Genomic DNA, 13,118 nt, shown 5'->3' on the forward strand with positions numbered 1-13,118 from the left:
CTGAAAAGTGCACAGTGCGCATGTCACTTTTCCTAGGTACTCACGCGTGGCGCAGGTGCGGTAAATTTAAAAAGGGTGTTGAGAATGCGGCGCCTGTTTCCAAGGTCAGCTGGATAGCGAACGACGGAGCTGTAAAATATTTTCGGAATTAAATGAGTAAATCAGACCACGTAAGTCCAGTAACGTTACCTAGCTGTAAGGTTCACATTTCGTTTAAAAATGATTTCACCTTAAGGAAGTCTATCTTACTTTTAATTTGAGATGCCGTTTTGTTTTGATTCTAATTAAGTCTAACAACAAAGCAGTCAATACGGATAATTTGCTCGATGTAATACCATCTAGAAGTCGAAAAATACTTTGAATATGTCTTGCCTGTTTGCAGAGCCACCAAACACACCTCAATCAAAGTACTTTTACATTTCTGGTGTCTCGCAGAAAGTACAAACTTAATTGTTGGCTAATTTTTGTTAGTCTCTTTCCAACCCTTTCCCGGTTTTTGAATTCGTCCTGTAGTGGTACGGTTTTGCGTCCGATATGTCAGCAGTGTTGATGAGAAATACAGTAATGCAGTGTTTGCGACTTCAGCCAATGACCATACAGAGTTTTCTTTTTTTGTTGCCTTAATTTGGTATAGCCTGTCTTAATTTGTTTATGCTAACTAGTGTCCTCTTTCTAGGATGTGGAATGCCCACTCTCCCACTCGCAGTGGCCAGAGGATGGGGGCAAATGGAGTGAGGAAGAGGATGGAGGTGAAGCTGAGGGATGTGGTCTTCTACAGGAGATGGTTGAAGAAGATGAGGAAATAGATCTGTACAATGAAGAGACTTTTGGATTGGGTATGCAAGTCTGGGAAGGGGTCTAATGGGGAGTAATTAGGCTAAATGGTGGAATTTGTCGGTGCTGAATGAACTATTTACTCCTTACCATTGTTTGCAGTGGAATGGGCGAAACGGTCAAAGAATAGCTTAAGCTTTTATTTAAAGAAAAATGTGTTTTATCTAGGTCTTGACATGGGTGTGGACGATGCTGAAGGGGATCCAACTGACCTCTTACTCTTTTGTGGAGACAAATCACCAGCACCACCTTCACAGTCACGTCCTTGCGCTCCCAGCTCTCCCTCCCTACCAAAACCTGGACCCGATTCTCGAATTCAGCCACAGGCCTGGTCAGGGATGCAGGCAAGGGAAAGGGGGGACAAGGAGCGGCTTGGGGGGAGAGGAAAAATGTTTGATGACCCAGCTGTAATGAGGACTGTGGAAGGAAGACCCAGCCTGAAGGTAAGCCTGACCCACCACAAAACAAAATTACTGACCCGACGAACTAATTGCTTCTGGTCATTGAAAGCACTTAAAAACTGTTTTAGACTTTGTTTTATATCAGTGTGATATTTCTTAGAGTCTGGACAGTGCTATTGTGGACAGTGGCACCAGCTCCTCTTGGCAGGCTAAGGACTCAGATGCTGTGAGTCACTCATTTTCATACTGAATTTCTGACTACATCAAAATCCTTTCCTATTGAGGTGTACACTCACCGGCCACTTCATTAGGTGACAGGAGTGGCACCTGGTGTGGTCTTCTGCTGCTGTAGCCCAAGGTTTGACGTGTTGTGTGTTCAGAGATGCTCTTCTGCATACCTCGGTTGTAACGAGTGGTTATTTGAGTTACTGTTGCCTTTCTATCAGCTTGAACCAGTCTGACCATTCTCCTCTGACCTCTGCCATCAACAAGGCATTTTCGCCCAGAGAACTGCCGCTCACTGGATATTTTCTCTTTTTCGGACCATTCTCTGTAAACCCTGGAGATGGTTGTGCGTGAAAATCCCAGTAGATCAGCTGTTTCTGAAATACTCAAACCAGCCCGTCTGACACCAACAACCATGCCATGTTCAAAGTCACTTAAATCACCTTTCTTCCCCATTCTGATGCTTGGTTTGAACTTCAGCAGATCGTCTTGACCATGTCTACATGCCTAAATGCGTTGAGTTGCTACCACGTGATTGGCTGATTAGATATTTGCGTTAACGGCTGCAGTTTGCAGTTGAACAGGTGTACCTAATGAAGTGGTCGGTGAGTGTATATGAGAACTGAAGAAACATAAAACCTAGTAGGATATGGGTTTTGTAACTTTGCTATAGTAACCTTCAAGCATGTTTTTTGTTAAAAAGAAACAAATAAAAAACAAATGCCCTGCAGTCAAAAGGGGCACATTAATGGACAGTGATGTTTTTGTGGATTTCAAAAATGACCATTGGCTTGCAATTGCGGTAAACTGTAACCTTGTAATCTGATCATGTATAATATTTGATTATGGAAAAACATGAGTGACAGCCTATCAAGATGATGATACACATGGGGAGAGGTAAAATAGTTTGCTAGAACTACCATTCTGCAGGAAAGGCCACCTCAAATCACTCTTTCAAATTGTAAATATATAAATCTGTGTTACTACTTTTTAAAAAGCTTGTGATCAGTTACCACCTCCATATAGGCCTAAGCCCTTGAACCAGACATTAATACACTGCCCCGTTTTACCCTTTCTCAGGGCTGGATTTAAATTTGAATAACTAGTTTAGAGCAACTGCAATGTCCCTCCTTCAGCAGAATCAGTGGATTTCACTTCTAATGTCAAATGCTCTATGCATTACATCAGACCTCTGACATTAGCAAATAGTACTGTAGTGTAATGCATAGAGCATGTTTGACTGACTTCATTTGTAGACGGTCTTTCCAGTTGAATAGTGGTTGTAGTGTTTGAATCCTCCCCTGTCTATGATCATATTGGTCAGCTGTCACTTGCTTGCAATTTTTTCCCTACAATTAATAGCCTACATATTATCAGACCCAAGTTCATGGATTATTAAAATCTGGAATGGTCATTGGCTCATTTGTGGTGTTTTTTGTACATATACAAATTGCATGTTACATGTTATAATTATACATTGTCAGAAGATAAAATCTTATTAATGACACCTTCTCAGTAAGTGTAAAAGATGGATAGCTATTGGGTTGTTTTTACAAAAAAATGTTAACCATTAAAAAGATTATGAACAGCCAATGAACATTTCTTTTTTTTTTTAATGAGTGGCAAATTAATGAAGAAATTGTGGAATGAGTCCTTTGCTTTGGCAGTTGTTGTTTCATATTGCACTAAATCACCTACCGTACTATGAACTGCTAAAATTTCCCCTTCTCTGGCAGTGGGTGTTGTCATCCTATGGCACTCAGAGATGCATTCCAGGATCCATCCTACAGGTACTGCGCATGCATTAGTACCAGCATAGTGAAATGTGTGTGCATGTGTGCGCGTGCGTGCAACATTCAAACATTCCCAAATTTTCCTGGCTAAATCTAATACGGGACATGTCTAGTTTAATTGCTGCATTAATGTTCCCAGGACAAGGCTATCGTCGGTGTCATTGATCGACCGGGTCCAGCCAGAATCCTGCCTACCACTCTGGACTTCCTGTCACCTCTTCAACGTCCTTTCCCAGCATTCAGAGGAGCTGGGCCGGGCAAGAGATCAGGCCAACAAGGGCAACTCTCAACGAGGCCTTTTGGACAAAGATATCTGTCTCAAGTATGTGTTGGTTCCTTGGTAACCCATTGTATCCAATATTCTATTGTCTTTGTTAGTTCTGGTCAGTCAGTTTAAAATTTCTGTCTCCCAAGATGCAGATGAATCCCATGATACCTCGCTCCCCTGTCCATCCTCCACAGCAGTACAGCCAGGTGAATTGCTTGTGGTCTATATGCTGAGATTATTTGTCCCTACTCTTTTTCTTCCATTTGCTTCATTTGATTTTGTTGTTGTTGCCTTTGATGCTGCTTGCAGTGTTATGCTGTTCAGGACTGAGCTTTATGTTCCTATTCATACTATATTACGCATCGGTCTAATTGCTTCCTATAGGAAGGTTATGCGTTTAACATACTTGTTCATACAGTGCTTGTCTGAGTGTGCATTGTGTGCTTTTCAGTCTGGAGGCTTGCGATCTCCCTCCTCGTGCCCCCGACCTCCTGTCTCGCAGGCCTTCACCCCAAAAATGATGCAACTGAGGTTTGGAGCCCACTCCCCAACCCCTGCCCCATTCTATAGCCCCTCTGCCAATCCTGTGCAGCGATTCAGGTATATTCTATCAGGATAAGCCCCCATTTTCTTCATCTGTGTTTTGCTTCAAATTTGTTTATACCACTCTTTCTGTTTCTTTCTCAAGTACAATAAATGTGAACATTCAACAATTGTCCCATGTCTGATTTTAGTGTACTGTTTCTCTTCAGTTACTTGATCCTGAAAACTGATATTTTGCCTTGTCATAAAAAAATCTAATTCCTCTGTTTGTATTTTTGGTCTGTGAATGTGCAAACTATCTTGCCCTCCCACCACTAAGGTTCCCAGGTCACGTGACACAGCTCCACCCCCAGCACCGACGGCTTCTAAGCCAGCGTCAACAGAGAGCTCACAGGTGATTGACGGCCATTTCTGCTTCTCCCAGGGCTGGCCTTTCCTGGTGTTTATTGGCAGTGTTGGTTGAATTTGGTCCAGCTGGATTTTGTTCAGTGTAAAAATAGCCTTTGAGTTCAGTGCAGTATTAATGTTCTGTGATATGTTCAAATGTGTGTGCTCTATGATCTTACACACTCTGCTACCAACATACATGGTAGCAGTGTAGAGTGGTGAAAATGTTCTGTTATTGTTATATTGTTATCTGGTTAGTGACTGGCTGTGAGCATAAGCTAATGTCCATACCCACCACCTGTCTCATTCTCCAGAAAGACAGAGAGCTGGGACCCTCATGGTCAGCTCATGTCTTTTAAGGAGAAGGAGTGGATTATCAGACTGCAGATGATTCAGCTTCAGAGTGAGAACCCACACTTGGATGACTATTACTACCAGGTACTGTTACCTTTGTGTAGTTCTACACGGTTAAGTTGGATAATTGTTCTTTAAATGTGTTCCTTTTTTCTCCCAAGTTGGAATTCCTAGTTGCATTCATAAGCCTAGCTCATTGCTGCAACCTCCACTGTCAAGTCAGGAGAATGCAGACAAGCACATGCTCTCCACAGTAATTGTGCTGCTCTGCAGTGCTGCCAACCACTTCATTTTCAAACTCAGGGTCCAGATTCAATATCAGGCCGGGCCTGTCGACACACTGAAACAGTCTCTTAACAGGAAGAGACATCTGACACCCGCAACAGTTGTCCTTTGAAAATAACTTTGAATGCTACTATAATTAAATAGATAGCACAGCTTAAGTATTACTATGAAAAAATATTGACAAGTGCCTGTTGAGCTGCCACTGGGGCCAGATTTTACCATCTGAACAACTGGAGGTCAAAATGTATCTTGCATTGAGCCAAAAGGGGTGACATGGTTGCATTTTAATTATGTACAGTATACCATTTTAAAAACGCATGGGCCTAAGGCCTGCTTCACTTTCTTATTGTCCTCAGGAGTACTACCAGCGAATGGAAGCCAAGCTGGCCGAAGAAGAACTGCTGGGAGACAGGGCAAAGAGGGAACCGCCCAAACTCACCACCCCATATGTCACCAAGACCGACTCCTATACCCCAGGTCTGCCCCAGCTCTCCTATACCCGTTTCCTTCCTCTGGCTCTACTTGTCCGTTTTTGTAATTGTGTCGAGACGTGTGCAAGTGTGTGAATGAATAGAGGGCTTTGTAATCGTGTGTTCTTTTTTTCAGTTGTACACATTGAAGGCTCTTTGGGACAAGTGGCTGTGTCAACCTGTTTCTCCCCGCGACGAGCAATCGATGCTGTGCACGCACACTGTCCAGAAGAGGTGAAAGGCCCAGCTTGTTAAGATTTGTTATGGTTGGGACTATACCTCTGGTATTGAATCACAGAAAATGGACCCTTTGTCAAGCCCTACTCTATTTTAATATTATAAGAATTAGGCAAAAGAAACCCATTGTTTATCTGGTGACTATCAGGTATGTCATGGTCACATTACATTATTCGTATTGTTGTTTTCTGTAAAACAAAATTGCTATTGAAGATAATATTAAACAAGATGGGTGACATTTCCACCTGGCTTGTTAAGTTAGCCCATTAAATGTCATTCTCTTTCTCATCATTAAGACCACTCACAATATTTATTGTATCTTTCATAACAATAACTCCCTTGGCCCAGCTGCTACATTATCAGTGATCTAGAGTAGACTAGTTCTGCAAGTTAACAAGCAAATGAAGCCATTGGCTAACTTAGTATTTTAGATATTAATCTAACATCAGTAGATTGTGTTGGCTTGCATTTGAGCAGACATCCCAAGTATTTTATTTATGGTCAGTTTGAGTCTGTGTTGCGGTTGTCTGCAGAGTGTAATCCAGAGATTGTATTTCTCCAAATTAACCAGTGGTTTGGAAAATTGAATAAAAGACAGTATACAGACATGCACACAATTCTACCTACAGGCATGGACTCATTTTTAATGCTTGCTAAGTTAATGCCCTCCATGGATTCATGTGTCTATTGTGGCTAGCAAGAAATTACATCCATGTGAGTGCTCTTATTGGTGGGCAGCTAGCCAGTCAAAGGGTCAACCAAGGATAAATTTAATTTGTAAGGTTAATGTTGCAGCATTGAATGCGCATGTCTCAACAGGAACAAAAAGACACCAGACAACAGAGGCTAGCAGTTCTTCACAACTTGGAAAAGGTATTTTTTTCCTCCTAATCGGGAGTTCCTGCCCCTGGACTGTGCTGCTCTGGCTCTGAGTGTGCCGTGTGCCATGTGTCTCCACTCAGCTGTTCATGATCCTGCTGGAAGTGGAGGAGGGGGAGAGGAGAAAGGCCTCTGCGTTCAGCGAGGGGGAGAGGAGCCGGCTGAGGGAGAAGATGCAGAGACGAGTGGAGCTGATCTACAGACAGCTGCAGCACCCCGTTGCTCTGTGAGTCCATCCGTTCTCTGGTCGACTGGACAAACGGCATTGGGAAAGAAAAGTTGGCGCTTCCTGTCATTAAGCGTAGATTCACAGCCAGTTGAGCTCCTCCCAAGTCTTTTCATACCCATCTGCTGCCTCAGTCTGCAGATGTGGGGCTATTTGGGTGTACTTTTCCTTTTCTGCTCAGAGAGTCAGGAGAGGAATTCTTGCCGTGTCTCCTGGTGTCCAAAGGGAAGCGACTGCTGGCTCGGCTCCTCCCCTTCCTGTCCCACGACGCTGCGTTACATATTCTGAGCATTGTGACGTCACACCTATCAGTCCTGATGAGCAGAGACACGGACGAGGTCAGTGTGAATGTGTCTTGGTTTTTTTTTCCAATTTTTTAAATACTCCCCCCCCCCCCCCCCATTTTCTTCCTAAGTTTGAATGCTCTATCATGCTTGTGCTGGAATGCTTATCACAGGCTCTTGCTGATTTAGGAGAGTGCAGAGCATGTGCTGTCCTTAGAAGCATGTGATGTCTGCCCCTGCTTCTCATCAGAATGTGGTTCGCAAGTCATGCTTGTCCAGGTCCTGTTCAAAATGCACTCCTGAGAGTACCAAAAAACTGAACCGGGTTTGGGAACCACTGACCTAAACTAATGAATTTAATGTAACAAACCCACTTGGACTAGCAAGGGACAGCAGGTACCATGCATGCACAAGTGTTCAAAGTCATTTTGAAATTGGCGTCCTCGGACAAGGGTTGGATACAGTACCTCATTGGAACTGCATACTGTCCTACAGAGATTTACATGTATTGTAAATGGTTAGTGCCCCTGACCTGTAAGTAGGAAAGGTGAGGGTGTGTGTGAGACTTCTCACACCTGTTCCATTAAACTGCCACAGCACCAATAAATATCAGATCAGTCTATATGTAACCAAATTTAAATATTACTACTAACCTATCCATTTGCTCACAAACATTTAATTGAATATTTAAAGTGTCAATTTTTAAAAAGGACTACTGTATGTCAGTGAAAATGTGCCAGTTTTTTATTCCCTCCCCAGGCTCTCCCGGTTCTGTACCCATCTCTCTGCACCGTGATTGGACGGCTGTCCTTTAGTCAGCTCATTGGGGTGCTCCGGGACTTCACATCTACATTACCTGAAACCAGAGAGTCCCAGCTTTCACTGGCCTGTCAAAACAAGGTCTGTTCTGCTCAGTGCTCTCATAGGATCTGGCCAGTGTTGGTATCGCTGTTCAAAATGATCAGGTTCACGCACTGCATGATTGAACACAATCCGTTCCTTGGGGGGAGAAAAGCTATAAAATGTAAATGAGTCTGGGAGGTGAGTGCAGCTAATGCTTCAGGACTGTGCAACGCAAGAGGCAAGGGGGTTGGACACCTTGAAACACAGCATTGCCTCATTTGTTTCCATTGGCTGATTTTAATGCACTAATCTTTTGAGTTGAGTCTGTCTAGGGCAGCTGAACAATGCCAACCTGATGCATAGCTGGTATGCTAGATTAGCGGTTGCCACAAACCAAGCTCCTGTTGTACGCAATCTTGGCTTGATTAGGTGGCTGATCTCCTGATGTATGGTAGAAAAATGATAGTTCGATATAGTCCCGTATGTGCTGTTTGAAACCAGTCCACATAGATGTAAATGTCATCATAAAAAAAAAACCAGACTATGTTAAACGTAGGAAGATTTGCTTGGTGAAATTCATGCAATTTGTGCTACTGTTCACGTTGTATTTTCTTTCTCAGTTTGGGATCTCCCTGCTTTATGCCCTGCTGTCTCAAGGGGAGAGACTGCTGTCCTCTGAAGTCCCTATGGAGCCAAGCATTGGAGATTTTGAGACTTGGTGAGACCTCTGCTTTCCGTTTTATTGTCAACAGCAACGTGTGCTATCCTACATCTGTCACTTAACTTTCCTGTCATTGTGGACGGCTCTCAATATTTATACTGTTAGTTTTGAAGGCCGGCATTTTGTAGTCTGCTGCAGTTGTCTAGTAGCTATTTCTGAGCGTACAAGGTAATTATCATTGAGCCGTGATTAATCTGAGACCAATCACGAATGGATTTTGTGCAGTTCAAATTGTTTAGAGTGGATTTAATGAGGAAATTGAAACATTTGAAGAGGTAATGATGTCTAAACGCCTCGTAAGAGCCACATTTTTGGTCAAACAAGTTTTCAAAATCTATTAATTTATGACCAAATACTTAACCAAAGTGACACTTCTTGTAAATAACCGTTTCTGTGCATTTGTTTACATTTTTCTGTTTACAGAGGAGTCTTGTAGCAACAGGTTTAAGAAGTGAGATTCTGATAGCAAAGCCTAAATATTACAACAAGGAGCAAAATTTCTTATTTATTTTAATTTACGAATTTAGAACATTGAATTTAGAGGTCTATCTAGCTCAGAGAAAACTGAGCCCAGCAGCCTAGCCATTGCTATTTCAATGCTCAGTTATTAAACTGATTTAGAAGGGTGCAATGGCTGGACACAATTTGACTTGACCTGACAGGGTAGGGTGACTAAAAGTCAGCCGGAGTCCTGTAGGTTCCTGTTGGTTTCCACAGTAATTGCGCCCTCTAGATGCTCAACAGGCAGTCCGCAGTGGTCATAAGAGGGTGATTTCCTCTAGTTATTCAATAACTGGAGAAATTGCTTGTTGGTAGTTTGATTCAGTTTTTCTTTGCTCTAATGCAAAATGGCAAACCTCTCCAGCTGACCAATCAGTCTTACTGGTAAATGTTACACTGTTATTGCCACATGAACGCTGCTGAATAAAATGAATTGGTCAATAGCTATTCTCACCACTCCAGGAAATCATGTAATTTCCCATAATTGGTCATTTTTGAGTAGGCATGAATTGGATCCTACTATGTTTGGACTGATTGGTGATTTCTCAGCAAATGGCTGGAGGCGGTTCTTGCCACTGAAGGACTAAATTTCCTGCTGTGATACTGTTTGTGACAAACACTGGGTATCATGTACAATAGCCAAGGTTGTAGTTTGCAGTCTTGTATATGTTCTGAACTCCGTCTTACCTGTACTTTCAGGACAGAGACCGTGTTCCAGGTGGCCCGGCAGCTCTCTCAGTGCTCCTTGGTGGAGCCCCTGCTCTTACCCTCGAATCTGCTGTCCCTCTTCTGCCGCTACCTGGACAAGCGTACCGTCCACCAGCTGGAGAACAGCATGGAGTCAGTACAAAGTTACTGCTGTATAATTTATGTATGCATTTGTTCATTGCAGTGCAGCCTTGGAATCACAGGTCTTCATCTACTGGTGAATTTTTGTGATTTTGTCTATTGAGGTACAAAAGGCAGATATTGGTCTAGTTGGAGTAAAAATATTTAGGTAAAATGCCATGTATTATAGCGAATTATATTTGAGCTCTGAAAACTCCAAATGGATTTTGCTTGAGAGAAATATTTAAATTTACTAACCGTTGTCAGCTAAGTAGGCAGTATTCTCCAAATGACGTGCAAACTTTTCAGAAACAAACCACCAACCAGTCAACTGCTTGCGAGCAGTTTGCGCTGAGGGCATGCACACACCTTGATATTTCAACTGAAAACACCTGTTTTTGTTTTTCTTGTTCAAAACTACTCTTTTTGAACAAAAGTTTTATTTTGTTTGGAGTGTACTGGCGCCTTTAATCTGCGCTCCAAATAACATTTTTTTTGTTTATATTTATTAGTGCTCAATATAGCTGTTTTCCAATCAAGTGAATTAAGTGTATGTGAATATTGGGGATATGAACCTCTGTAGTCATAGTTGTTACATCAGTTAATGTCATAATCGTTGGATATACAGTAAGCGTTGTTTGGCCATGAAATCCGGCAGAAAATGAATGCATTAATTTGTACATCACTCTCATACAGTGATTTACAGCTCATAAAAAGAAAAGCATAATAAGGAAGTTGTGTGCAAAAGTTCTAGCTGTAATTTTTATGATGTGTTCAGCAAAGCTTTTTTCCCCCCATTTTTCCCTGATGATCGTTATAAATTGACATTGTGACTTTGTAGCCTAACTGTGAATTACTGGTTGTGTGCACCCCTGGTGTAGTATTTTCTGTGTTAATCTCTGTTTTTCTTCTGTTTTCAGGAGGTCAACAACTGGTTGTCCTGCTGTCCCTTCCTAATGGCTGAGATAAAATGGAGAAAAGACGAGAGCAGGAAAAAAAGGACTACTCGCGAATGCCTAATGTTTCTGGGGTTATAGAATCAATCCAGGTATATTGATTTAAACCTCTGAAATCAATTCAGCAAAGTGGAGTGTGTGACAACGTGCCTGGTACCTTGTACACAATTCTGTGAAGTTGCTTAATTGCTCCTGTTCTTCCTTCTCTTCCCTGTCTTCACTCTTGCACCCTTTCTATGAATGTTTTCCCCTTTATTTCTTTCACTTTTCCTCACCTTCACCTTTTCTAGTTCTTCCTTCAGACCTCAGATACTATAACCTGCTGATATTCTCAAAATTCAGTAGTGTGTAAATTCAGAGTACAGTTCACTGATATAGCAAAAGGGGGGCATAAAATCTAGTGCAACTGACTATGTTGCCCTGCTTTCCTTTTAGCCACAACCTTTACAGAATGACATAATACAGTTTCCCACAACATGTGGTTGTCATTTTCCATCATCATTGTGCTGTTTTACAATATTTTCAGCAGTATTCTCTGGTGGCATGTAATGCTCAGAGTTTGTCAATAGATGGTGCACATTGACTCTTAGTCCACTGGCTAAAAGCCGGGTAGCTCTAGTCAACCTGTCCCACTTGACAGTACTACTTTACCGTTCTCTGTCCTTCAGAAATGGGTTGGGAATGTCAGTGTAATATTGCGGTGTATTCCATTACAGTAACACAGAAACCATGCTTTCTGCGCAGTTCAGTTAGTTCAGTTCCATCTTGAACAATTGTTAAAAAGAAAGCCGAAAGAAAAACCTGTTCTGTTCAACTGTACATACAGATGTAGTGTAGATTCTGTATATGAACCGAGACTTCTGAAATGGAACTTAAGGAGAGTAGTGTCTAATAGGGTTTGAATGGCAGACTAATGTGAATATGCTTAATATTTTGCAATTGCACCTTGTAGGTAAAGGGGTTTATTGTTTTAAGAATGATACTGTCTTTTCTGTAACGCTTTTTCCAAGGAGGAATGATTTACAAACATGCTCATTTTTGCATTTCTTTACTATTTTTGATTATTTCCAAAGAAAGTTAAACCTAATTTTGCAATTGTTTTGTAATTTTCTCATTTCTGTCCTGATTTAAAATTGTAACTAGTTTTAATTTTCTTTTGAGTTTTGTTTAAATCACAGTGTAAATACAGTGTCACTCTTGTACAGCACTTGCAACATTGAATAAAATTCAAAAATGTTAAGTGTGACTTTATGCTCTTATTATGATGCCCTATGCTACCATACAATGACAGTCCATTAAATAATTTCCGGAAACCAGCAATTTTTCTATAAAATCTAGATCTGAGTTCTCAAATATTCTAATACGTTACATTTGTCCCATTTTGAGTTCTGGCAGTATGTAGGTATACATCCTTTTAGCATATGTGGGTTACTTTTTCCACTCTGCAGTTTCAAATTAATTTCAGCCCCCCCCCCCCCCTTCCTTTCCCTCCCCATGTCTTGTCAGACGTGTCCATTTCTCATCTTTTAGTCGAAGGTCTGTCCTGGTGGAAGGGTTAACGCGTACGCATTCCACTGTGGTAATATACACCGATCAGCCACAACATTAAAACCACCTGCATTTTTCTGCTTTTTTCTGATTTAACATTTTATTTTCTCTGTTTGTAATAAAACAATTCACACGTGGTCAGAGCGCAGACTCAGACTGTTAATTTGTTTAAAACGCTGAAATGGGGGATTACGTATAAAAAGTGCTGTAATTACTACATGGTGAAACCAAAATTTATAAGAATACCCTTTAATAAAAGCTCTAAGTCTGCACTTTGACCACATGTGAATTGTTTGATTACAAACAGAGAAAATAAAATATTAAAGCAGAAAAATGCAGGTGGTTTTAATGTTGTGGCTGATCAGCGTATTCGTTTCGTGCCAGTCTTTGACTTTTCTTCAAGCTCCAGTGTAAACAAATGTACGGGCCAGCTGTCAGTGAAGTTGGCAGACAGCTTAGAAGACTGGGCCTCTTGGAATGGACTGCATTACTGTTTGCACTGCAGACTTGGATAGCTGCGCATGTTTGCACACAT

The 13,118-nt window shown here is 41.6% G+C and overlaps 1 protein-coding gene across 2 annotated transcripts; it reads left to right on the forward strand.

Moving 5' to 3' along the window:
• The first annotated feature begins 16 nt into the window (after positions 1-16).
• patl2 (PAT1 homolog 2) lies at positions 17-12,275 on the forward strand. 2 transcript variants are annotated; one of them, XM_064324562.1, is made up of 19 exons: positions 17-170; positions 677-836; positions 1,003-1,277; positions 1,396-1,461; positions 3,197-3,250; positions 3,393-3,575; positions 3,668-3,727; positions 3,973-4,052; positions 4,384-4,458; positions 4,766-4,889; positions 5,447-5,567; positions 5,697-5,794; positions 6,617-6,670; positions 6,760-6,902; positions 7,084-7,240; positions 7,946-8,086; positions 8,650-8,747; positions 9,951-10,091; positions 11,000-12,275. In XM_064324562.1, exons 1-19 carry the CDS (start codon positions 153-155, stop codon positions 11,034-11,036), a joined length of 2,085 nt encoding a protein of 694 aa, XP_064180632.1. In that variant the 5' UTR covers positions 17-152; the 3' UTR covers positions 11,037-12,275. The 2 variants fall into 2 exon arrangements, with proteins under 2 accessions (XP_064180632.1, XP_064180631.1); XM_064324561.1 differs by having other exon boundaries at positions 18-170; positions 3,973-4,121.
• The last annotated feature ends 843 nt before the right edge of the window (positions 12,276-13,118 follow it).

Source organism: Anguilla rostrata, chromosome 2 (assembly GCF_018555375.3).
Source record: "Anguilla rostrata isolate EN2019 chromosome 2, ASM1855537v3, whole genome shotgun sequence".
Lineage (NCBI taxonomy): Eukaryota > Metazoa > Chordata > Actinopteri > Anguilliformes > Anguillidae > Anguilla > Anguilla rostrata.